This window comes from Myiozetetes cayanensis, unplaced genomic scaffold, assembly GCF_022539395.1.
Source record: "Myiozetetes cayanensis isolate MyiCay16 unplaced genomic scaffold, myiCay2020 scf30, whole genome shotgun sequence".
Lineage (NCBI taxonomy): Eukaryota > Metazoa > Chordata > Aves > Passeriformes > Tyrannidae > Myiozetetes > Myiozetetes cayanensis.
The window spans coordinates 1,876,284-1,901,133 of NW_026087522.1; the positions used below are offsets into that span (position 1 = coordinate 1,876,284).

At 53.0% G+C, this 24,850-nt stretch overlaps 1 protein-coding gene across 1 annotated transcript in view; it reads left to right on the forward strand.

The window, feature by feature from the left end:
* Positions 1 to 468: 468 nt before the first annotated feature.
* The window catches only part of BIN3 (bridging integrator 3), a 36,668-nt gene continuing 12,286 nt past the window's right edge, over positions 469 to 24,850 (forward strand). Inside the window, exons 1-6 of the mRNA XM_050325850.1 lie at positions 469 to 538; positions 9,765 to 9,813; positions 16,171 to 16,211; positions 16,830 to 16,891; positions 20,602 to 20,738; positions 21,318 to 21,358. Of these exons, the coding sequence (XP_050181807.1) occupies positions 531 to 538; positions 9,765 to 9,813; positions 16,171 to 16,211; positions 16,830 to 16,891; positions 20,602 to 20,738; positions 21,318 to 21,358 (338 nt within the window). The 5' untranslated portion in view covers positions 469 to 530. The remainder of the gene's footprint in view (positions 539 to 9,764; positions 9,814 to 16,170; positions 16,212 to 16,829; positions 16,892 to 20,601; positions 20,739 to 21,317; positions 21,359 to 24,850) is intronic.

The following is a 24,850-nucleotide window of genomic DNA, read 5'->3' on the forward strand; positions in this document are numbered from 1 at the left end:
AACCACCCCAGGGATGCTCCTGGGCACCCCGTTTTCGTGCCCTCGCCCACCCCAGGGGTGATCCCAGGCAATTCCTCCCCCTTGCCCACCACAGGATGGTCCCAGGGCATCCACTCCCAAGTTCCACTGTCCTACCTGGGGATGCTCCCAGGCAATCTCTTCCCCCTCGCCCACCCCCATGGTGATCCCGGGCACCCCATGCTCATGTCCTCCCCCCCTTTTTTGGGGTTTTGGGGGCATCCTGGATGCCCCCCACGCCCTCTCCTAACCCAGGGATGATCCCAGACAATCCCTGTCCCGTCACCCACCCCCGGGATGATCCCAGGCCGTCCCTTCCCCTCTCCCAGCCCCGGGATGATCCCAGACAATCCCTGGGATTGCGTCACACCCGCCCGTGACGTCACGCGCGCTGTGCCGGTGACGTCACGCATCCAGCCCCGTGACGTCACGGCGGCGCGCGGCGAGTTCAAAGGCGCTCCCGGAAGGGGCGGGGCCGAAGGTGGCGGCGCTTCCGGGAGCGGCGGGGGAACATGAGCTGGTGAGTGCGGGGGAAAAACCGGGAATAACACCGGGAATAACGCCGGGAACAGCCGGGAATAACCGGGACAGGCACCCGCGGGGGTGACCGGGTCAGGGAACACCGGGAATAACCGGGGCAGGGACCGGGAACACAGGGAATTGCACCGGGAACAACCGGGACAGGGACCCCCGGGAATAACACCGGGAATAACACCGGGAACAACCGGGACAGGGACCCTCGGGAATAACACCGGGAACAACCGGGACAGGGTCCCCCGGGAATAACACCGGGAATAACACCGGGAATAACCGGGACAGGGACCCCTGGAATAACACCGGGAATAACCGAGAATGGCATCAGGAGTAACAATGGGACCCCTGGGAATAACCGGGACAGGGACCCCCGGGAATAACACCGGGAATAACCAGGAATGGCATCAGGAGTAACAATGGGACCCCCTGGAATAACACCGGGAATAACACCGGGAATAACCGGGAATGGCATCAGGAGTAACAATGGGAATAACACTGGGAATACCGGGAGAGGGACCCCCCGGGGAACACCCGGAAATAACAGCCGGAAAAAGACACAGGAAGTAACTGGGACAGGGGACCGGGAACACTGGGAATAACACTGGGAATTGCAGCAAACCCTCCCTCCACACCAGGGAAAGGAAAGCTTTTTTTCCTTTCCAAAAAAGGAGGAAAAGCCGTTTCCCCCCGTGCCCCGGGATGGGACGGATTAAGTTTAAAGGAAGGCCTTGGAAGGTCGAGTTTTGCCATGGCTGGGAGTGGAGGGTTTTTTTTCGGGTTGGAAGCTGTGGTTTGGGAACCTGCTGGGGTAACACAGTGATGTGCACACAGGGTTCTGCTAAAAAAACTCAGGATTTATGTCCTGGGATCGCTTTTGCTGTGCTTTGCTCATCCCAGAACAGCAGCAGCGTTGGCTACGGGGGGGTCTCGGAGCCGCCTCTTCCCAGCCTGCCCTCGGGAGCTGTGTGGGAATGGACACTTCTCTGGAAGAGAGAGAGAGACCTGCTGCGCCCTCCTGCTCCAGGAGGGGCTGCAGAGCCCAGAATGTGAGGGATAAACAATTCCTTCAGGTGTGGGATCGTTTGGGAACAGTGCCAGACGCTTCCCAATGTCCGGCCGCTCGCGGGGACCTCGCCTGGGGACTGCCACACGTCACCACAACACACGTGTGGCCCTGGCCGTGGCTTCTGCTGGGAGATGGGGGTGGTTTTTTTTGCCTCGTTCTGAGGTCGCTGCCGGGCGAGGGGGGAACTGGGGACTCCGGGAATTCTGAGCCCGCTCTTTCTCCTCCGGCCGCGTCAGCGCCCGGAGCGCGGCGGCTCCGCTGACGCACGAGGGGCTCGCACCCCGCGGGGTCCCGGGGCTGTGCCAGCCACACAATCGCCCTCAGTGCGGCCTCCGGAGCGTCCACTCCTTCCCCGCTGGTGATTCCTGGAGCTGCCCTGCCGGGATGAATCGGGGCATTCACGGGGGAGCCGGAGTTCAGGGCACGGCGTGACGTCCGTACGGGGGTTACGCTCGTGCTGGCGGCGCTGACACATGCCAGGGTCGTGCCCCCTGCTCCTGAAATGTCACAGGGAGGTCCCTGCGGAGCGGGGGAGCTTGTTCCAGCCCCGGGATGATTTGGGAGGCAGCGTTAGCTCAACTGGCACGTGCGTCTCCCTGGTGTCGGGCACCACCAGGCCCAGGGCAGCTTGGATTAAACCCCCTTTCTCCAGGGGTTGGCTGCTGCAGCCGAGGAAGAGGATGGAGCTTCATCCTCAGCCCTGTCCTGCACGTAACTCTGCCTCCAGTTTAGCTCCTGGGCACTGGTGTCCTTAATTTTTTTTTGTGAAGGAGATCCCTAGAAATTTACGGGCTGTTGGCGGGTGGATGCCTTGTCGTGTCGTGTGGGGTTAATCTCGTGCCTTCCTTCACTCCCTGTGAGCTCTCTGTGCTGCATCAGGACCGGGAATGCGGGGAACACTGCCAGGAGCACTCCCAGGAACACGGGAGTGACCCTTGTACCAACCCAGGAAAAGTGCTCAGAGTGACCTGCTGGTGACAGAGGCTGGATCAAACCCCCAGATTCCCAACTCCTGTGCCCAGGCAACAAGGCAGTGCTGTCTTTCTAGGCTAAGCTTTATTTAGAGCAGGAGAAGCCTTGTTTTGGGAAACAGCCTTGCATGGACAGACGAGAGGTTTTCCAAATCCCAGCAGAGCTCCGTGGCTTCCTTTAGGCTTTAGGATCGGGATCTCCTGAAGCATCTTCATCTCCCTCTTCCTCCCGTACATTTGGAGGAGAGGGAGGAAAACACTCCAGTGATTACCTTGGCCATCACTCCTACAAAAATAAAGGGAATAGAGTGTTGATTTCTACTGTATCATTGCCCTTATTGCCCCGAGTGCCTCAGTTTTAACTGTATAAAGGATTTTTTTTCAAGCTTTGCGAAACCACATAAAACCAAGCGTGGTTTCAGCTCGTAACCAGGCTCCCAAATATCCCCTGCTCTGGTTTCCCACTCCCCCAGGTGATCTCACAGAGGGAGGAGGGGGGAAAGGGGGCTCTCAGCAACGTGCCAGCTCGAGCTCCCGGCACCACTGCAACAGCTGGTATTTACTGGGAGCAGAAAATCTGGGAAGCAAACGTCGCTGGGGAGCGAGGAGTGTGAAGCACGTGCGCTCCTGGGGCTCGGGGCAGGGCTGTGGGGACCATATGCCTCCTGGCAGGCAGCTCTCTGGGTGGACTGGGGAGCTGGGGAGGCAGGGTGGTCACACAATGCTGAACTCCCCAGACCCGACCCGGGGCGAGTGTGAGTGTTTTCTGGGATATTTAGGGATGGAGGCGAGGAGGAGCCGCCTGCCTCTGTGTGGCAAAGGGAAGAGGAGGCGGCGGCGTAGCTGGGGCGTCGCCTAAAAGTAGGTTTGTTGGTTATTCCCTGTGTTTTCCGTGCTCTGGAGCCGTGGCCACATCGGGCAGGTGCGATGCAGACACAGCCCCGAGGCGCTGGTTCCTTCCCACCCAACCAATATTGATGTTTCTCCGGAGCTCCCCCCTCCTTCCCTCCAAGGTTTCACTGATACCGGGATTTGGGGATGGGCACGGGATAAAATTAGCCCGGATGAAGCAAGTGGATACCAAAGCAGTGAGCGAGGCGTGCACGGCTCCCAAACACCTCCCTGCTCCCTCAGCGCCCGTGCGGGGATCTCCGCGCATCCCAGAGCTTTTATCCCGGCGAAACCGGGTGGAGCAGCCGGGAAGAGCCTCGGCTATTCCTTAACTATTAATCTTTCCACCTGTTCTGTCCAGAGCCTCCCCCCACCCGCCCTAACCGTGCTCCAGTTGAGCCACAACCGTGTGTTTCACAGCCGTGCTTAAAACGGGTATTTTTGTAGCGCAGTCGGGGCCTAAAACAGCCCTGCAGAATTCTGCTCGCCCACGCGCCTGGCGTGAGTAATTTTCTTTTGATGGGTGAGTAAAATATCGTTATATATTTTTTTTTTTTAATTTTTTTTTTTATCCCTCCCTCCTCGTGCTCCTCTCGGAACGGGTGGGAGAGCCGGTTCTGACATTATTTTTTTTTTTGATTCAGCTCGAAGCGCTGACACCGCGCTCGCAGAGGGATCCGCTCCCCCCAGGAGCCGCCGAACTTCGGGAAGGTCCCTCCCTTCCCCGGCCTGACCTAAAAGGCGGATAAATCACTGCTTGCGCCTTCTTTTTACACCTCTTTTTCGCCTCCTTCCCCCGCTGCCCCCGACACCCGTTCGTGGCTCAGCGCCTGGAGTTTTCAGGGGTGGGGTTGGAATCCAGGTGGGATCGCACACCTTGCTTGGGAGGTGGGGGGAGCGTTTATTCCCGTTTATTCCCGAGGGATCGCATCCCAGCACCCCCACCCCGTGACCTCCCCTCTCGCCCGCGCCGAGGAGAACACCCAAACTGGGATTTTGGCGCAGAGTCTCCCTCGACAGAAGCTGTTTGTGATCCGTTGGAATCGGTTTTTTTCCCTTTTTTTTCTTTTTTTTTTTTTGCCTCCGCGCTGTGTTTGGAGCGGTTGCCATGAGTTCCCTGCGAGGGGGAGCGGGGTGGGACGGTGCCTGCAGTTTCCATGGACACCGCGGAGCACAGCGAGGCATCCGGATGGATGCTGGGGATTAATGCCTAACCTGAGCCTGCCTCTGAGCCCGGCTCACCTGGGCCGGGCTGGGATCCCCCCACTGTGCCAAGGGCCTGTTCCAGAACAGCCCTCGTGGCCGTGGATTTGCACTTTTAGGGGTTTTTAGGGAGCCCAAGGGATGCGAACTCTGGTCCAGGTACTGTTTTTAGGGGTGAGAACTGTGTCCAGGTTTCCAGGGTTGGTTTCCCTGGAAGCCTTTGCTGTGTTCCCTCTCTTTGGGTCCTGTCCAGGTCAGGGATCAGTCTCAGGAACACTGAACCACTCCTGCTCCAGCAACTACTCATGGAGGTCCCAGCCACCCTTGAACTTCCTGGCCTTCCCATATCGTGGAAAAGTCCTTTCCTGACACCTGCACCTCGTGGGGATGCTTTACCTGAGCGCAGAGGGCACGGCACGGGGAGGAGAAGCTGAATTGAGTTCAGTCGATAACAGAGTGAGAAAGTGAAGGCTCACATCCTTCCTCGTGTGCTCCCCACCTTCCTGTTGATGTTTGCAGGAACACTTTGATCTCTCCTGGGCAGCAGCTGGTCCCTGTGAAGGGGAAGGTTTCCTGGATGCAGTTCCACCTTGAGCTGAATCCGCTCCCGGATCGGGAGCCTGGAAAAAGGGGAGGGCCCCACCCATCACAGGGGCAGTTTCTGGGGCAGCTTCGGGTCAGTTTTTGGCCTCATGTGGGATTGGGTAAAAAACTGATAGTTTTGTAGGATCCCTCATCACGCCACATGGCAAAATCCTTGGGAAAACCAACCCTGGTGGGTCGGGGTCACCTTCACAGGCTGAGTGTTGTCCTCCTGCCTGCAGGCAGAGAGAGGTTTCTTTCCGGTGAAGGAATTGAGGTTTTTGGTGGAAATTCAAGGAGTGAGAAGCTCTGGCGGGGATCCAGCCTGTGCTGGCGCTTGGGGTTTCGATGAGAGGAAGGAAAAAAAAGGAAAAAAAAAAAAAAAAAAAAAAGCCCTGAAACTTTCCACGGGAAGCGGGCACTTCCCACAGAACATGGATTTAGGTGGTGGTGCCGATAAAAACCAGTTGTGGCCACCAGTTCATACCACACCGACTCCTGTGGGCCCCCAGCCAATGCCACCTGGGGCAAAAATATTGAATTCAGGGACTCAGTGCCACTTTTCCCTAATTAATTAACCTCCAAACTACCCTGGCCTCAGTTTTTCCTGCTCCTGCTTTTCCCTCTATCCTCCTTCCTTCCTTCCCCAGCCCCTGCTTGGCAGCTCAGCATCCCCAGGGGCAGCATTTTATGGGCTGTGGGTGAAAATACTTGGTTTTTATCCCTTGTTTATCTGCAGAGGGTCTTCTGGGGCCTGCTGAGGGGTGGCAAAGCCGCGTTCAGATGGAAGGAGCCAGGGAAAAGGATCGCATCCAGCGGTGATTTATCCCACGGGCACACTCCGAGCTCCGTCCGGAGCCAGGAGCGATGCCAGGATTTGATGTCCTGCTCAGTCCAGCCCAGCCAAAGGACCATCTCCTCCCTAAATTAGCAAGGATTGGGTCTGATTCCTGCTGGCAATTCCTACGTGCCTCCGTTCCAGGGGACTGGCGGGGAGTGGGAGGGGGAGCTCCATGTTTTCAGCTCCCCATGGACCTCATTGAGCCGTATCCCCCCCACTGCCTGGGAGGTTTGTTCCCAACTCTCCTGTGCATCCAGAGGGGAATTAAGCTCCTTTGGTGTGTGTGGCCCTGGGTTTGCACATGGAAAAGCCAAGTAAATATATGATATTGCTGGGGAAACTTCAGAGAAAATCAGCCACAGCTTCTCCCACCTTCCCCTCCCTGGGGTTCCTGAGCATCCCCGAGTCGAGCTCGCAGGATTCTCTCCACCCACACTTCTTTTTCCCTACTTGAAGCTCTTCCCACCCCCTCCCTGCAGTGCCTTCCTCCTCCTCCCTCCCGGCTGAACCCCCACCGCCTTCCCAAACTCCCGGTGACCTGCTGGGGAGGGGGGGGATGGAGGGGCCGGGATGCTCCCCTGGCCCCGCAGTGCTGGGGTGTGGTGGTGGTGGTGGTTGGGGAGGGGGGACACACGGAGGGGGGGGGTGGGAAGGCTCCGGCTGTGACTCAGCGCTCGCGCTCTTCAGGAACGGGATTTCAAGGGATTTCACACCCCAAACACAACCCCAGCTTTCTCTCGCTCAGCAGAAACGAGAGATCAAAAAAAAAAAAAAAAAGGGGGAAAAAAGCAGCGCAGATTCTGGGTTTTCTTTCGGTGTTTATAGACCAGAACTTGGCTTTTTTTTTTTTTTTGTGGGGTGAAATAATTGGGTTTTAAAACCTCCAGTACAATCCATACCTCTCATGGTTTGCTTTTTTTTTTTTCCTCCCTCACTGCTGCCTTTCCTGCTTGTTCATCTTTTTTTTTTTTTTTTTTTACCCCCCACAGAACCATATTAAGAGGCAGAGATTCAGAAACCAGGAAAATTATCTGAAATTGTAAAATAGAACAAAAAAACACCCCCCCAATAACTAGGGAGTAGACCTGACTCGCACAGGGTTATTTTTTACAGAGAGTTTACTGAGACAGACATAATTACCAAGTGGCATCACGACACTCACAGGGGTATTTAGTGCTGCACAGTGGATTTGCAGCGCTCCAGTGACTTCCCTTTGCTTCTGGGAGAAACTAGCTGGGATTCTGGGGGGTTCACTCTCCTCTGTGATGCTACAGAGACAGGGAATGGGATGGGATGGAACCACCCTGTGCTCCTGCTGCTTTCCCTGCCTGTGCTCCCAGCTCTGTAATACCCAACTGATGCTGATTCACAGCTTTCCCTGTCCCACATCCCTCTTATCATCAGAATTCCCTGCACTTAACCCAGTTTTTCAGTGGACAGTGACAGTCTGGATTGCTCTCTGAATCCCCCAGACAAGGTGGAGGGGCAGTTTGTGCACAGGTAGTGCTGTTTAATCACCTTTTTAATTGTCCTTTCCCCGGTAAGAACCAGCCTGGCTCCAGCTGGAGAGCGAGCAGCCAGCATGGCAAACTGGTTTTAACTGGGATAACACTCCCCTGGTTAAAGAAAACACCATTTTTTTTTTTTACTCCTTCCACCAAGACAAGTGGATGCCATCACTTCCAAAAACGTCGAGTGACGGCACCTGGACGGTGCCTCATTTGAGTTTATATTTGACCCAGGGAGGAAAGAAAACACAAAAGGAGAGAGAGAGGGAAAAAGAAAAAAAAAAGAAAAAATCCATCTATTTTTTTTTGTTTTCTTCCTGTAAGGCACCACACCCCCCAGTTATTGACAGGGAAATTATACACCAGAGGGGTGTTTGTTTACGAGAGGAGCGTGATTCAGCTGCCGCGGGAGCGGGAAAGGGTTAAACCCGAAATTATATCAGCCCGACCGAGAGAACCATAAACAGGAAGTTCTTCCAGAAAAAATTTAAATTTAAACCTCGGTGACTCAGGTTGGCTCCGGAGCCGCTCAGGAAGGGGCACAGGGGTTGCAACCCTTGGATTATTCCCGGTGGGTAATTAAGCTGGTGGTTTGAAAACAGCAGGGAAGGCGGGAAGGGCGTTGGATAATCCTGGGGTTTTTTTTGCCCATCCATGCAGGTGGTACGTTGCTCCATCACAGACGTTTTCCCCCATTGCTCAGAGCAGGTTACAGTGGTAAAAATGTCGTCTGGGGGTCCCATTGCTGGATGGAGCAATGTTAGAGCAGTGCTGGCGTGGGGGCACTTGGAAGTGGAGCTGGTTTGGGAACCAGCAGTGGGAAAAGCCAAACTGGGAGGCAGCAGGAGCAGAGGCCAAGCCAGAGTCCCCAAATCCGTGTTTTTTTAGGTCAAACCTTGGGTAGCAGTGTGAGAATTTGGACTGGTCCAAGAGGTGACTCGGGCACCTTCCTGGGAAACACTTGACATGGATTTGGGATGGGATGGGATGGGATGGGATGATACTGAGCTCTAGGTGAGGCATCTCTGGGAAAAAAATACTTAGATTTCACTAAGAAACGTTCCATCATGAGCCCTGATTTTTCTGTTTAGTTAAACCACCACAGCGCAGAAATATTGAGAGATTTTGGCTGAGATGCTTTAACCAAGCAGCACCTCTTTAACTTAATTAAATACACCAAAAACAGCAGTGGAATTCCTGGATTTTCATTGTGCTGCTACGTGAAAGAAATCCAATTATTTTCAGGCTGGCAGCGTGGCTGTACCCAGCTGACCCAGCCACCCTTACATATGTTGTGTAATTTATTTAGAGTACTCTTCACCTTCGAGAAAACCATTCAGGTAACCCAGATTTTCCTGGGAATTAAGGATTTTAAGAATGAAGGCTGTGCTGGCAGGTGAGCTGCTCCTCCAGCTGCTGGAGCAGAGGAATCCTTTGAAGCAGCTCGCAGCTCCAGACAGCCCAGGTTGTTACTTTTTTTAATATCCACTTTCTAAATATTTACAGGGTTTGTTTGGGGTTTTTGTTATTACTTCATCCTCCCCATTAGGTTTGTTTTTAAGCAGAGGGTGTTCTTCAGCTGTTTGTGGAGCATCCTTGCGTTTATTTGGGATGGTAGGAGGGTGGGGAAGGTGCTGGGCTGGAGGTGCTGACCTTAGGGATGACAGTGGCTCTTGGGGAATCATAGAATCATGGAATATCCCGAGTTGGAAGGAACCACAGGGATCAGAGTCCACAACTACTGACTCTGCACAGACACCCCAACAATCCCACCACGTGCTAAGAGCATTGTCCAAAACACTCCTGGAGCTCTGGCAGATTTGGGGGGCTGTGACCAAACCCTGGGGAGCCTGTTCAGAGCCCAACCACCCTCTGAGGGAAGAACCTTTCCCTGAGATCCAACCTGAGCCTGCCCTGACACAGCTCCAGCCGTTTCCTGGGTGCTGTCCCTGCTCACAGGGAGCAGAGATTGGAGCTGCCCCTCGTTGTGGAATGCTGTGGGGTCTCCCCTCAGGCTCCTCTTCCACCCTTCCCCTCTCCAGGGGGTCCACACTGTCCACAAAGCACCGGGGGACACAATCCCTGCTCCCCCCAAACCCCTCGGGGCCGGGCGTCGCCGCTCGCTCATTCCCCTCTCCTCTCTTTTCCAGGATCCCGTTCAAGATCGGGCAGCCCAAGAAACAGATTGTACCCAAGACAGTGAGTAAACCAGTTCCCTCTTTTTAGCTCCAGCCTTGGATCATGTGGCTGATGAGTCAAGCCGGCACTTTGACTCGTCCCATTTTGCGGCGTGTGGGAGGGAGCTGGAGCAGCAGAACCTGTTGCCGCGTGTGACCAGCGCTCGGCTCCTCGTGCGAGGAGCAGCCCCATCCAGGGAGAGTGTTTTGGTTTGGGATCTGTTTAAATTATATATATATTTTTTTTTAAATTATTTTTTTGGGAGGGTGTGTGGGGAGGGTGGGTGGGGAAAGAGCTCTTTGGGCTGGCACAGTTTTTCCCTCGGAGATGGCTGAACGGGTTTGCTTCCTTCCTTCCTTCCTTCCTTCTCCCAGCAATGGGCTTGTTTGTTCATCCTTTCGGAGCAGATGGAGGAGGAGGAGTGGTTCAGATCGCTGAATATAACTGTTTCCAAAGAAAGGCTTATAAGCTGAGATGCTTTAGTGCTCGGGCGTGAATTAATTTGTGCTGCACAGCATTTGCTTTAAAAGCAAATTAAAAAAGCATTTTGTATTCCCGTGGATTTGAGGCTCCTACCCCAAGTGCTGCTGCTGCTTGCAGCTGCCTGTGGTATTTTCCCTCCTTAAGCAGCTTGGCTTTGCAATTTGTCCCGTGCCAGAAAAAAAGAAAAAAAAAAAAAGAAGAAAAAAAAGCTGTGGAACCTCCCAGGAGCTGCCCCTGCAAAGTCACCTGCACACCTGGTCTTAAAATCAGGGCCCTGGCAGGACCTTGTCTCTCCAGCAGCACTGGTGAGCTAATCCCTTGAACCAGACTAACATCCCTGATCCTTCCTCCCCAGGATGCTCAGCACGGCTAATTCTGCAGGATGCGTGGGCACTCCTGCTTGGGGGGCAGTTTCTCCTTGGGACATGACATTTTTCCCTGGAGGCAGAGGGCTAATCCCACCACTCCCTTTAAGGCTTGATTGTCATGTTTTATTCTGAAGGATTTGGTGGTTGTCTGCTGCCGTGGAACTGCAATTTGCTGTAACAGCTCCAAACTGTCAGTACAGAATTTCAGCCAGGCAGGCGACAAGACGAGGTCTGATAAAATTCCTCGGTGCTTTCTGGTTTCTACCTCCTTCAGCTGCCCTTTTCCAGGGGGTTGGCGATCCACTGGCTGGCTGTGCTCCCTCAGGTGAGGCAGCCTCAGGTGTTCACACCCCTCCCAGTTCACACCAGCAGCCCTCACTTTTCCTTGCTCCGTCGCATTTTGCCTCTCACCCTCTTCCCAACACCAGTGTCCTTCCAGGCTGGTGCAAGACACAACTGCTCTGCAGCTCTGAGTGTCTTGACCAGCTTTCCTGGACGTCCCCATCCTGCCCATTCTCACATCCCAGCTGACTGTATCATTTTTTCTTGCTGGTTTTCCTCACCACCTCCTGCATTCGCTGCTGCGAGAGGTTTGTCTCCCCTAAAATCAGCCCTTCCCAAGCTTGAGCTCCCTGCAGATGAACAGTGGCACCTTTTGAGATCTTCCCTTCCCCAGAGCTGCTGGAATGTGCTGTTCTGAAGCAGTTGGCAGGCTTTGCTTATATATATATGTGTGTGTATTAAATAGAACAGCTCAGAATATCTGGCAGGCAGAGGTTTGTTCAGCAGCAAGAGTGTTCCCAGGCCTTTTCCTTTTCCTTCCTTCCTTCCTCAGCTTCCCAGGAACAAGATTTTGTGTCAAGGACTCCCAAGTTGGAAACCAATCTTTAAATGGCTTCCACTTGCTGTGTGATGATGATGATGATGATGATGATGATGATACTCTCCAGGCAGCACATACGTGGAAAGCAGAAAACAGGAAGCCCAAAGCCTTGGAACTTCACACCAAGTGCAAAGTGCAGCTCTTCAAAGCAGAACAAATGGCAGGAAACCACTGATATCCCCCTGGGATCAGGCGTTCCGTGTCGTGGTGTGGAAGGGATGGGGTTGCTTTGTAGCTCCGGCGAGCTGCAGGCCCCCAAATTTACCTCCCGGTTGCGGGCTGAGATGCTCCATCTGTGCAGGCTTCTGGGAGCAGCAGTAGCAGCCAAGGTCTGTGATATTCCAGATGTTGGGCTCTGGAGCCCGCTGCAGGAAGTGGGAAGGTGTGGCATCTCCAGGGCTGCATCCCAAGCCCATCAGAAGGGAAGTGGTTGTGGGTAGAGGATCTCCCACTCACAGGGACTGGACCACAAAAGAGGCTCGTGGGGGGGAAGCTAAAAAAAAAAAAGGCATTTGTCAGGATCTGACTTCTCTGGCTCTCCACGAGGCCTGAGACTGGAGTCAGGAGAGGGGGGTGGCTTTGCAGAGAGGCTGTTCTGTTGTCCTGATGAAGCGATGCTGGGGCTGGTGTCAAATCCAGGCCGACATTAGTCCTGAAAAGCAATTTGCCTGGGCTGCCGAGGAATTAGTCATGACTCCCCGTGCCCACTCGCCTCTCATCCCTTGGAGAAGGGCACGGTGTCAACCACAGTTTAGCTCTTCAGGGAGCAGGAAACACCCGTGGAAAATATCAGCTGGTGAACCGAGGTGATCTCCCACTCCCCAGACGTGCCTCTGCTTTGTTTCCACCTTAACCTGGGCAAATCCAATTCCAGACAGCATAATCTCTCCCCTCCTCTTCCCTGAAAAGAGCAGCTGTCACCGGGCTTGCCGGGAGCCGGGTGGGAGGATCTAATGCAGCGAGGACCTGCTGTCAGCAGAGCAGCACAGGACACAGCCCCACAGCCCAATTAAACTAATGCCCAGTGATAGGAGTTAAACCTGCTGGAATTACATCTCTCTCTGCACAACGTTTATCGTTCTGAGATGCTCTCCCATCCCTCGGGACAGCTCCGCTCGGAGCAGAGGTTACGGAATCAGAACTGTTCTTGTCTTCCCCAGCTCTCCCGCAGATCCAGCTCGCTGAAGTTCACCCATGTCACCCCAGGGTTGTTCCCTGCTCTTCACCAGGGCTGGGGTTATCCAAGCAGGCAGGGAGCAGGGGAGCAGAGCTGGCTATGCCTCTCCCTGCAGGAGTCAGCCGGTTCTTGGGATGGGGTGACCCGGAGCGCATCCCCTCACATCACCCGGGTTTGATCCCTTCTCCCCTCCCTGCTTCCCTCATCCCTGCTCCCTCCTGGGCTGACTCAGACCACTCTCCCTCCTCCTCCCCTCTGGCCAACCTGGGCTGAGTCAGCTTGGCAGGGAGTGGGACCTGAGCTGCCAAAACTCCCTTCCTTGACTCATCCCGGCAGCTCTGCCTTCCCCAGGGGTGTGGGACAGAGGAGCTCCATGAGCAGGAGGATTCCACTGCAGCTGCTGGCCCTCAGTGCCTTTCCACTGGGCTCCACCAGTGAGCTGGAAATCCCGAAACAACGGAGTAAATGTCACAGAAATGGTGGGGGGTGAGATCAAGTGACCATTTATTCGTTTTCATTTATTCGGTCGAACCATTTTATTCGTTTTCACTTCAATTTTTGGTGGGACCAAACTGGTCTCTGCGTTTGGGAGGTGCATCTTTTTTTCCCCTCTACCACCTTTCTGGAAAGCTTTCTTTCTGATTGGGGATTTGGAGAGCTTGCTGGGTGAAGTCCATGACATCCCAGATCCACCTGAACTGTGCAGCGTTGCTCTGGCTCAGGGCTCTGCAGGGTGAATATTCACCCACGTGGCTTAACCTTGAACCTCCAGCTTGATGGGATGGCAAAAGCTCAGCAGAAATTCCAGGTTATAACAGAATTTCTGTTCTAATTATATGAGTTTTTTTTTTTTTTTTTTTTTTTTTTTGGAGGGGAGGGAAGAAGAAACACACGCTCTCCTCTTCTACCCAAGACCCACGAAAGAGGCTGAGACCACAGGAACATGTAGAAATCAGCTCATCCTCCTCCTCCAGGAGAAAAAATAAACCTCTGGGGAATAGGAAGGTTCATCACAGTCCCTTATTTCCATCCCTTTGTAGTACTGGCTTTGGTCTTGGTTCATTGCCGTGTAACCGTGGTGGTGATTACGATCCTGCCCTTAAAGCAGGAGGGATGTTATCGCAGGTGGGAGGCCCAGTGTTTGCAAACAGACAAAAAAAAATAACTGGGTGAAGAAGGACGTTGTTTCATCTCAGAGCTTCCAAGAGCTCGTCGTTCTTTATGTAGATTTAAATAAAAACCCCCGAGTCGAGCAGTTTTTTTACATTTCCCAGCCCCTGTGCCTGGAAGAAAAAGGAAAAAAAAAAAGAAAAAGATTCGATGCAGAAACACGGTTTGATTTTTTGAGTTCTCTCAGAGAGAGAGGCTGCGGAGAAGTGGGATTATTTTAATATCACGGAAACTTCCCTTCAGGATATTGTAATTTTCTTGCCTGTACTTCTTGTTCTCGTTACTCTTTAACGTGACAATTCTCTCCACGGCCCCGGCTGCGTGTGGCCATTGACAGCTACTGGGAGCGGGAATTACTGGGTGCTCTGTGAGATGTTCTCAGCTTGGCCTCACCTACCTGGGGATCTGCACGGTGGGAGCACGTGGCAGAAGGTTTTCCCTCTCCAGAGCGCTCAGCTCCTGGCTGGTTTTGTGGGATATCTGGGCTCCCGTGGTGCCGGCGGGAGTGGCGATGTCTGGGAGGCTCCATGAGCTCCCAGACTGTGATGACTGGGAGCCAGTTGCTGCCTGTGGGCGTGAAAAATAAGAGCAATCCATGGGCAGCTGTCTGTGGAGAGATGGGCTGGGGATGTGAGTCAGGCCAGGCAGCTGAAGTGTCTCTGTGGGGAGTCACCTCAATCCCGTGTGGAAAGCTCACTGGGGTGGGGGGGGTTTGGGGGAGCTTGGCAGGTTTGGGAGTTCACAGCACCTATGGGGAGGTTTTGCCTTTGTGGAATGAATCCTAGAATCCTAGAATGGTTGGGGTTGGGAGGGATCTTAAAGTTCTCCAGCTCTCCTGGAGCCCCTTTAGGCACTGGAAGTGCTCCATATCCATTCAGCTTCTTGCACAGAAACGAGGGAATCTGACAGCAAAAGGGGACAGATACCCCGAGTGTTTGCAGGTAGTTCAGTTTCATAACCAAACCCTCCAGGTTTTGGAGGAGCTGGTTGCCAAGCAGACACCAGGAAGATCCTGCAGAACGTGGGGAAGGCTGGAGCTCCACGCCAAGGGAACGACACCACCGAGCCTTCACAGGGCATATTTCTGAGTCGCGCCCCACCCTCTCTGGTTTGCAACCAAAACAATTCACACCTAGGGCTTTATAAATAGAGTGCAGCCCTCCCCTGGTTATTTCAGCAGCCGGAACAGCCATGGGGATGGAGGGTGAGCTTTCCCCCGTGCCGGTTACCTGACCTCCCGGCACCAGCTGCCGCGGATTTCTGCGGCTCTGCGAACACCAGGCACGAAGTCGTGTGAGCTGCCCCCACACTGCTCCGTTCCCGTTCTCCAGCGACCAATTTTAGCAGCGCAGAAAGGGAGCTGGAGCTCCGTGGGGGGTTTGTGGGTTTTTTTTCTTTTCTATTTTTTTTTTTTTTATTTCAGCACACAGGGAGAGCCAGCTCGCATCCCCCGGATGGTGGGAGCTGATGGTGCGGACAGCTGGCCACTGGGATGGGGCTGGGACGTGGCTGGTCGCTGCCTGCCTTCACACCAGGCTGGGGGAGCTCCAGTGCAGCCCCACCCCCCTCAAAAAAAGACTTAGAAAAGGAGGATTTCTGAGCTCCCATCTTAAAATTCGGATCTTTTAATTTCGCTCGACAACATCCCCGTTAAGCGCTCGGGTGTCGCGTCGAGCCTGGGATTGAAATCCCGAGGACAGCATGAGGAATTGGAACAAACCTTTGGATCCTTCTAGTCCTGGCTGCCTCCAGCACTCCACACTTCCTTAATAGCACAGGAGCTTGACAACACAAGTGAACCCGGTGCTGGTCCCATGACAACAAACGCGCATGTATTTACTCTTGGCTGGTCAATTGAAATCCATTTGCTTCTTTGGTTGACGAGGTGTGGAATGAATGTTTCGAGTGTGTTAAAACAGTCAGCATGGAAAGAAAGTTCCCTAAAATATCTCCCATCGCTGGAGATCTGCTGCCAGATAGCAAGTAGGAGGGAGCAGTCATTGAGGGAGCATCGGGAGAAGGCTGTGCCTGAGCTCCCAGCACAGGTTTTCCACTCCCTTTTTGAGGTGTCACAGTCCACTTGGATCGTTGTTCCAGCTGAAGGGTTTCATGGGAGTCTGGAGTCGAAAAACCCCAAGGTTGCATTTCCTTTCGGAGCAATAACCCGTTACAGCTGCAGCCTGTGCTTCCCAGGGTTCAGGTTGGCACTTCCCAGGGACAGGTTTCCCTGCAAAGCTTTGCCACTCCGGGCTCCCCTGCAGTCCCTTGGAGCTGATTTCCATCTCTTCTTTCCACAGGTGGAGAGAGACTTTGAAAGGGAATATGGGAAGCTGCAGCAGTGAGTATCAACCACACTGGTCAGACAGGACTGGCCACATGCTTCTCTCCTGTCCTCTTACTGCCTCTTCCCAGGGAATTTTAGCCAGTTATGCTCTTCCCAGGGAGCAGATCGCTCACTGCCCTATAATTTCTAATTCTTCAGAGTTTCTCTGGTGGCTGAGTGTTGGAAGGTGTCCTAAGAAGTGTTTGCAGTGGGGTTGAGGTTTGCAGATTATGGCAGCTCCGAAAAAGAGCGTGAAATTCCCAGAAAATGTGGGCTCCCTGAACAGCCCAACATCTCTGAGGATCAGGAGTGGCTTTGCCATCCTGGCTGTGTCACAGGAGCTCGCAGGGATCATCTGGAAGCATTTGGCTTTGCCATTTGTGCTGTGTGAGGACTTTAAGAAAATATGTGAACTATGAATAAGAGATCACCAACTTGAAAAGGTTAAAAAACCATCTGAAAACAACCCAAAAGGGTTGAGCTGCACTGAACTTCGTAGAGCCTTGCCTGGATATTTTTAACTCCCACCAGAAGCCAGCATATTCAGCCCGTAAATGATTTGTTGCGTGTATGATACACTTGGGTTTCTTTCTTTCCAAGATTCCGACTTTGCCTTCTTCTCCCATCTTTCAGATTGGAAGATCAGACCAAAAAACTTCAGAAGGATATGAAGAAAAGCACAGATGCAGACTTGGGTAAGTGACTGTAGGATACATAGACTGTGAACTTGGCCACAAAGAGATGAAGTGACTTTCTCAAGATCACATGAGTAATGTGTGACAAGCCTGGAAAACAAATCCCGAGCTCAGTCCCACTCAGTTTGCTTAGTTACAAGGCCATCTGCGAGAGGGCTGCGAGCAGCAGCTCAGCCCAGGGAACACAGAGTGTGTTCCAGGCTTGGTCCCTGTCTCCTGAGCTCCGTGGCCTTGGACAAATCCCTTTGTTTTCCCTGCCTCAGTTTCTGCGAGCGAAAAATGGGCGTCACTATTCCAGTTCTCGCATCAGCCAGGCAGGGGCAGCTCCAGCTGAGCCTCCTGTGCCAGCAGGGCATAAATCACCTGCTGCACTGAAGGGCACTGAGCACCCCAGGAGGGTGGGACAAGGCTTTGGGGGGCCTGCAGAGCACAGGCTGTCCGTGTTTCCCGTAGGAACTGCTGACCTGGCAGCTCTCATTCGGGAATAACCCTCCTGATTCCCTGGCTGCTTCCTTTGGCTTCTCCTCGTGGCAGTGGGCGATGCAGGAAGCCATAAACAGCTCAGCTCTGCCTGCACCCGCCACAGCTGCGTGTTTGGGGTGACATGTGCCCTTTCAGGTGTCCTGTCCCACCTCACAGCACCTCCCTGCTCCCTCCAGAGCTCCTCCAGTGGGAAACCAGCATTCCCACACCACACGGACGCAGATCCGCCGGGGGGGGAACTGGGAGCTGGATTTGTTGGGCATCAGTTATTGAACAGAGCAGGGGCAGGAACCTGCAGCAAGGAGCTGCTTTAAACACACAGATGGTTTTCCTCAGCGTGTGTTTTGGAGCAGTCCCTGTTTGTGCCGGGCCCCCACAGCTCCAGAGCCAAGGCTGATGCACCAGCTCAAACAGGGGTGGGCTGGGCCGGGCCAACACTCATCCCGCGGGATTGGGGTCACAGCAGGGCACAGGGAGTGGGAAGGAGCCCCACCAGCTGGCAGATTCGGGGCTTCCCATGATCCAGACTCACCTGTGTGTTTGTGTGTGCCTGGATATGCCAGACACAAACACGGATCCGGGCGCTTGCCGTGCTCTCCCACCCTTTCCCGGCACAGGGAGAGTGGTGGGAAAGGCACCAGAAGCAGGCACTACCAGGACTCTTTGCCAGGGTGAAAGCTGCCCTTTCCGAGGACTCTGGTCATTGTCAGGGATCCTTGGTAAGTTTTTCCTTGTTAAGGATTCCCCTCCCCTCCCTTGCAGTGGGCGTTGTTTATATGGAGCATTTCAAGTCCCAGAGGAGCTGTGGGAGGACTTTCTTTTTCCGTTCTGCTACATGGCAGAGTCACAAATGAGCCTTGGCCAGATCCAGGAAGATCTGATTTCTCATTTAAAGGCATGAAATCATGAGAGTAGGGGAAGATGTCGAGCACAGTCTGGTGAGGGATGGCTGAGGGGAAAGGAGGTGGATCAGATGGGTCCCTGAGGATTGCTCTCCTCACCTGGCAGTGCCCATTCCCCAGAGGACATCACTGTGCTTGCTCAGCCATCATCCAGCCCCCATCTCTGACAGGAATGGTGGTTTATCCACGGTGTTGTGTCCTCCTGTCCTTGTCCCTCTGTGCTGAGGGGGTTGGTTGTTCACTGCCTGCAAACACTCCCTGGCAAACTGGACCTGATGGCTCAGGTCTCCACCTTGTTCCCAAAAAACTCATCCCAGAACAAGGCCAGTTCCTCTGTCTGCACAGAAATATCTCTTTGAGGCTCTTCCAGCTGCAGCAGCGTGGCTGGAACGGGGAATGGGATATCAGCAGCACTCCCTGTCCCGTGGCTAAAGATCACTCACCCCTTTCCCCACCCTCTTTCCAAAGAAAGCAGGATCTTAGGGAGCAGGAGGATGTTCTTTAACTGGAGATAAAAGGTCTCCATTGGGATGAGGTGCAGGTAACCCACTGAATCCCAGTGGCTCAGGTCTGCTCTCAGTCTTCTCCTTTACTTTTATCACGATGCAAACAAGCAGTGGACTCTAAAATCCTAAATTCCTTTGGCTGGAGCTGCATCTCACATGCTTTATGAGCAAAGAGCAATGCAGACCCTCCTGAAGGCGACCCTGAGGGACACCTGGTCCCTTCTCCCCCTCCCCTCTTTCCTTTCTTCCCTCTCCTCTCCTCTGCCCTCAGAGCCCCCCTCAGTGCCTTTTCAGCGCCGTGCAGGTGAGGCCAGTGACGCAGAGGAAATTCCTGACCCAAATTCCCCTTGAACATTCCCAACTCCCCCCCCCAATTCCCGACCTCCCAGCCTCTCCCCACCCTGCAGTTCACTTGCAGTCCTCTCCTGCGAAGGGAAACTTAATTTTTCCCGAGTTGTGCCGTTCTTCAACTCCGTCCCGTTCTGGCACAAATCCCTCCTCAGATGTGGTCACACATATGGATTATATCCCATCTGTTTAAAGGTTTAAAATGCCTAAAGCCCTAACGTTTGGATAATAGATGGATACGGTAGCTTTGTTATTCCGTAGTCAGAGGCTCGTTCTGCATTGAGCTCCCCGGCTCTGCAGCTTCTGAGCTCTCTGTATAATTGTGTGTAACCTTTAAATCACAGCGTTTAACCCCTTGATTTATGATCTTAAGCCCCATTATTCGAGATGGCTTTAACTTTGAATATCTGAGGGAGTACAGTAGGAGCCTTTCCAAAGCTCCTCCGTAGCACGGCTCAAGCATCTGGCTTTCTGATCTCAAACTGGAATAACTTCCAGCACCGAGGAAAAAGAACATTTTATTTTATTTTGGTTTTTTTTTTTTTTTTTTTAGTACCCATGGTGCTTTTTTTTTTTTTTTTTTAAACCCTGTTTATAGTGATGCTTTTCCTTTTTTATTCATCTTTTTTATTTTTTTTTCCCATTCTGTACCTTAGCTAATTTCTTGTTCTTTTGTAGTGGTTCTGTCGCAGGGATTGAATTTTCCCTTTGAAGACCCAAGTGTTTGGAAAAAGGGGGATGTGTCTGATGGGAAACAAGCTCAGTGAGACAGGAGCTGAAGCCCATCAGAGCGTGGCCTGGTGTTTCTGGACTTCTTGGTGGCACTCCCAGGGTCTGAAGGGACTTTGCATTGCCCTCTGGCTTGTTCCCCACGGGCACAAAATTTAGGCTTACTGGGGAAAATGCTAAACTTGTGTCATTGCTGCTGGAGAGGGAAAGAGAAACCCCATCTTCCAGCCCTGTCAGTCTGGTCCTTTCCCACTAAATCCACTTCAAATACATATTTTTTTTATTTTTTTGTAAAACCATTTGAAAGACTTAATGGACTGTGATTTTTCTCATTGTGGAAGAGCTGTAGTGAGGCTGAGAGTGACACTTAATAGTCTGTCGAGAAAAGATGTATAAAAGCCCCCATCTAGGGTTTGTTGTTTTTTTTTTTTTTTTTTTTCCAAGAGAACAGTGCTTTTGTTAGCCTGGGATTATTTCTGGCAGCGTCACAAGCCGTGCATCGGAGTGGCTCAGACTCAACTTATATAAAAACAGTTCTCTGGGTGTTTACATGAATGAATTGGTGGCTTTTCCTCTCTTTTCCCTCAGCCACCAGCGAGTGTCTCCCTGGAAGGTTGTGCTAAACCCCCTCCTGGGCGGCTGAGGCGCCTGATTTTTGCCCTGCTGCCCCGTGCAGGTGCTTGTGCCAGCCCTGGCAGAGGGAGGCATGACCCTCTCTGCTTTCTTCTCCCTGCTCCCACAGCCATGTCCAAGTCTGCCGTGAAAATCTCCTCGGACCTGCTGTCCAACCCGCTGTGCGAGCAGGAGCCGGGGTTCCTGGAGATGGTCACGGCCTTCGACACGGCCATGAAGAGGATGGACTCCTTCAACCAGGAGAAGGTGAGCTGGCTGTGGCTGAGGAAGGGGAGAGCAGGGTGTGCTGCTGGTGTGGAATCCCGCAGTGCCTTGGCTTGGAAGGAATCTTAAAGCTCATCCAGTTCTTCCACCCCCCCTGCCACAGGCAGGGACACCTCCCACCAGCCCAGGTTGCTCCAAGCTGGCCTTGGGCACTTCCAGGGATGGGGCAGCCACAGCTCCTCTGGGGATTCCATCCCAGCCCCTCCCCACCCTCCCAGGGAGGAATTTCTTCCCAGTGTCCCATCTATCCCTGCCCTCTGGCAGTGGGAAGCCATTCCCTGTGTCCTGTCCCTCCATCCCTTGTATCTCGCCCTTCCAGGCAGATCCTCCTTCCCTTTTTATCATCATCCCAAGGCTTTTCCCACACAAGTTTCTCTCTAATCTCATCCTCCTGGCTGGTTGTACTGGGGGTTTCTGCTCTCCCTGAGCACAAGGGGCAAATCTACCTCTTTTTGGTTTAAGAGCTGTTCCCCAAATCCCAAACCACCCCGTGGTGGGCTCTGTGCAAGCCCCTCCTTCTGCTAACTGGCGTTTCCAACCATCCACTTTTGCTTCCTACAGGTGAATCAGATCCAAAAGACAGTCATAGAGCCTCTGAAAAAGTAAGTACCAGCATCATTTCGTGAGCCACATAGGGGGGTTGTCATAATCCTGTGCTTTAGGGATGTGGATCACAGGGGAGAGGTGCTGCCAGGCTGGAAATCAACCCTTCCTCCCCACTGCCCAGCCCCCAAACCCCGCAGGTTTTGTCACCCTGGTTTGCAAAATTCCCACCTTTCCCAGGGTCACAGGTTGTACCCCCCCAAACCTTTGAGGATCACTTCGGTTCTCTCCCCAGTACCCTCTGAAATCCTGAGATTTGCTGTTTTGTTACAGGAACAGAGCAAAGGGAGCAAAAATAAAATGAAATTACCGTAATATGACAGTAAGTGTTGCAAATTGCTGAATAACAATTTTAGTTTAGGTTTGACACGCGGAGGGCTGTTGTGGTTTTGGGTTTTTGTTTTTTGGGTTTGTTTTTTTTTCCCCCTTAGCTTGTTGTTTCTACCCAAATCTGAAAGTAAAATCTCCTGGATCACTTAGCACCTGAGGTTACAGCGTGTTCCTGTCTGGGGGATGTTTGGTGACTCAAGTTTTACCTCGATCGTCTTTCCACGACCAGAAATTCTTGCTTATTTAAGGGGGGGGAAAAAAAGGAAGAAAGAAGGAAAGAAAAAGGAAAAAAAATCCCAGCCTTTTGCTGTGGAATTGTGTTGCTTATTATCTAGATTGTCCTCATGAAAGATACATTAACTTCTTCTTCCAGCATTCTGTTAAAATTGGAAGAACTTGTGTTTCTGAAATACTATGTGTTTTTTTTTTTGCCCAGCTTGTGTTAGTTGATGAAATGAAAGACAATCCCTTTCCCTGCAAACCTTCCTTGTGTTTTAAAACCTGGGGTGGTTAACTGAGGAGAATAAAGCCAATTTCCATGTGTCCATGGCTGTGGAGATGCTCCAAGGGCTGGAGCCCCTCTGCTCTGGAACCAGGCTGGGGGGGTTCACCTGGAGAAGAGAAGAATCCAGGGAGACCTGAGAGCCCCTTCCAGGGCCTAAAGGGGCTCCAGGAAAGCTGGAGAAGGACTGGGGACAAGGGATGGAGGGACAGGACACAGGGAATGGCTTCCCACTGCCAGAGGGCAGGGTTAGATGGGACACTGGGGAGAAATTCCTCCCTCTGAGGGTGGGGAGGGGCTAGAATGGATTTTCCAGAGGATGCCCCTGGATTGTCCAAGGCTAGCTAGATTGGAGGGGACTTGGAGCAACCTGGTCTAGTGGAAGGTGTCCCTGCCCATGGCAGGGGGTTGGAACTGGATGATCCTTAAGATCCCTCCCAACCCAAACCGTTCCATGATCCCAAGACACGGGATCATCAATTATCTCTCCAACCCTTAAGTTAAACATAAGGGTGTTTTCTCCAACCTCCTGGCTGCTCTCCAGGCTTGGCAATTCTCCCCAACTTCCTAAAATTTCCATTGGCCTAGAATATGATATTCCTTCTTCCACTCCCCTTTCCTGCCCTTTGGCACCTGCAAACCATCGCTGGGTGCCCTCAACCAGCTTATGTTTCGTGCTGGGGAAGCTGCACCTCCACACTGAGCCCAAAAAAACCCGTCCTTTCCTTCCCTCCTCCTCCCTTTGTAGGTGCATCCCCGGCCAGGAACATTTCTGAGGAGCCCAAGGGTCCATTTTGAGGCTAATGAGATGCAGGAGAGAAGTGCAGAGTTTGCACCTCCCCTTGTCCTGCTGGCAAATAAACCCCGGCGACATTTCTGGGATAAAAGTCCCAGATTAATGAAAGCTGCCTTGAGGAGCTCCTTCTCATTTCCAGTTAGGTATTCCTTCCCCTCACCGAGGCAGCTCTCCCGAGCCTCTCCCAAATTTGCTTTGACCTAGAAAAAAAGGCTTTTTTTTTTTTTTTTTTTTTTTTGTTTTATGCTCCAACAGCTGCACTTTATTACATCTTCACTGGTGGTCTTTTATAGTTTATTAGCCAAAGAAACAGATAAGTTTAATCCAGACAATTATCATTAGTGGTAATATATTGTAATCAGAGGCACATGGGCTGTAAAATCTCCATTCAGTTGTCCAGGGATTGGAGTTTGCAGGCAAATATTGGGGAATTTGTTAAACCATGTTGGAAAAAAGCAGTAGTAGATTTAGAGAGGGGAGGGAGGGGGGGGGAGGTGGAGGCTCGTATTGTTTAAATCCTTCTCCTTCTGGGGACGGAGGGTTATTCATAATTTGGCTTTTTGAGCCCCTTGGCTGGGAATTACTCATTTATTTTCGGGGAAGGAGCAAAGCCCCAGTGAGAATATTGCATATTTCAGCGGGTGGGTTGGGCAGGGAGCTGGGCAGGGTCGGGAGGGATCGGCTCCTCTTCGGGAGATGCCTGTGTAGTTTCACACCAGATCAGTGGATTTTGGGGCAAAGGGGGAGAAAAGCAGCTGTTTTTTCTCCCTTCCCTCTCCCAGTTGTTCACTCTGGCTCAGGGTGAGCAGCCAGGGCAGGGGCAGGGATTGGTGGTGTTGCATGTTGTGCGTCCGTATTTAAGGGAGGAAGCGGCTTAAACAAGCCAGGTGGTTCGGAGATCCGTGGGATTTAGGGCCTTTCACGTTCAAAGATGATTTTCAGGGCCTCAGGGTCTCGATTTAACAGCCTCTGTCTGAGTAAGGGGGTGTGGTGCTCACCTGGTGCCATTCCCTGGGCTCCAAGCATGGACCTGCTGCCAGAGCTGGAGGGGTTTGGCCATGGGGATGCCGTGGTCACTCCACAATCCTCTTGGAGTGATGTCCAGCTCCCAAAACCAGAGAGGCTTTAGCCATGGGAATGTCGTGGTCACCCTGGCACGGCATCACCCCCTTGGAGTGTGATCCTGCTCCTGAAAATGATGGGAACATGGTCCTGCTCCCAAAATCGGAGGGGTTTTGGCCACGGGGATGTCATGGTCACCCCAGCGCAGTGTCCTCCCTTTGGAACATTCTCCTGCTTCTGGAACTGGAGAGAGTTTAGTCATGGGAGTGTCCTGGTCGCCCTGGCACAGTGTTCATCCCTTTGGTTGGTATGTGGTCCTGCTCCCAAAACTGGAGGGCTTTGGCCATGGGAATGTCCTGGTCACCCTGGCTTCGGCAGGGGTGACTCAGAGGGTGCTGCCACCGGGGTGCCACCATGCAGGGGTGTGTGTCAGCCCCGTGGGACATCCCAGAGGTGGGATCCAGCAGCAGATTGATGTGTAAAATTCAGTGAGAGCTGCGTGTCTCGAGAGCGACCCTGGGGAGGGGATCACCCCCTTCATCCCATCACCCCACCATTCCCTAAACCCCACAAAGTGCCTTTCCTGCCAGCGAGGCCGAAGCCGATCACGGGCCACGAGCAGCTCCAGGGGTGCCGGGACCGGAAGCAGGAAAAGCCGCTTTCATGTCCTTAACGAGCCCCTAATGAGGATTTGGAGGCCAGAGCAGCCACATGGCCCCTGCGCCGCCTAATCCCCCTCTGTGCCGCTCCCCTGGCCCGGCCCCCTCCGGCCTGGCCCTTCTCCCTCCCCTCGGAAGGGCT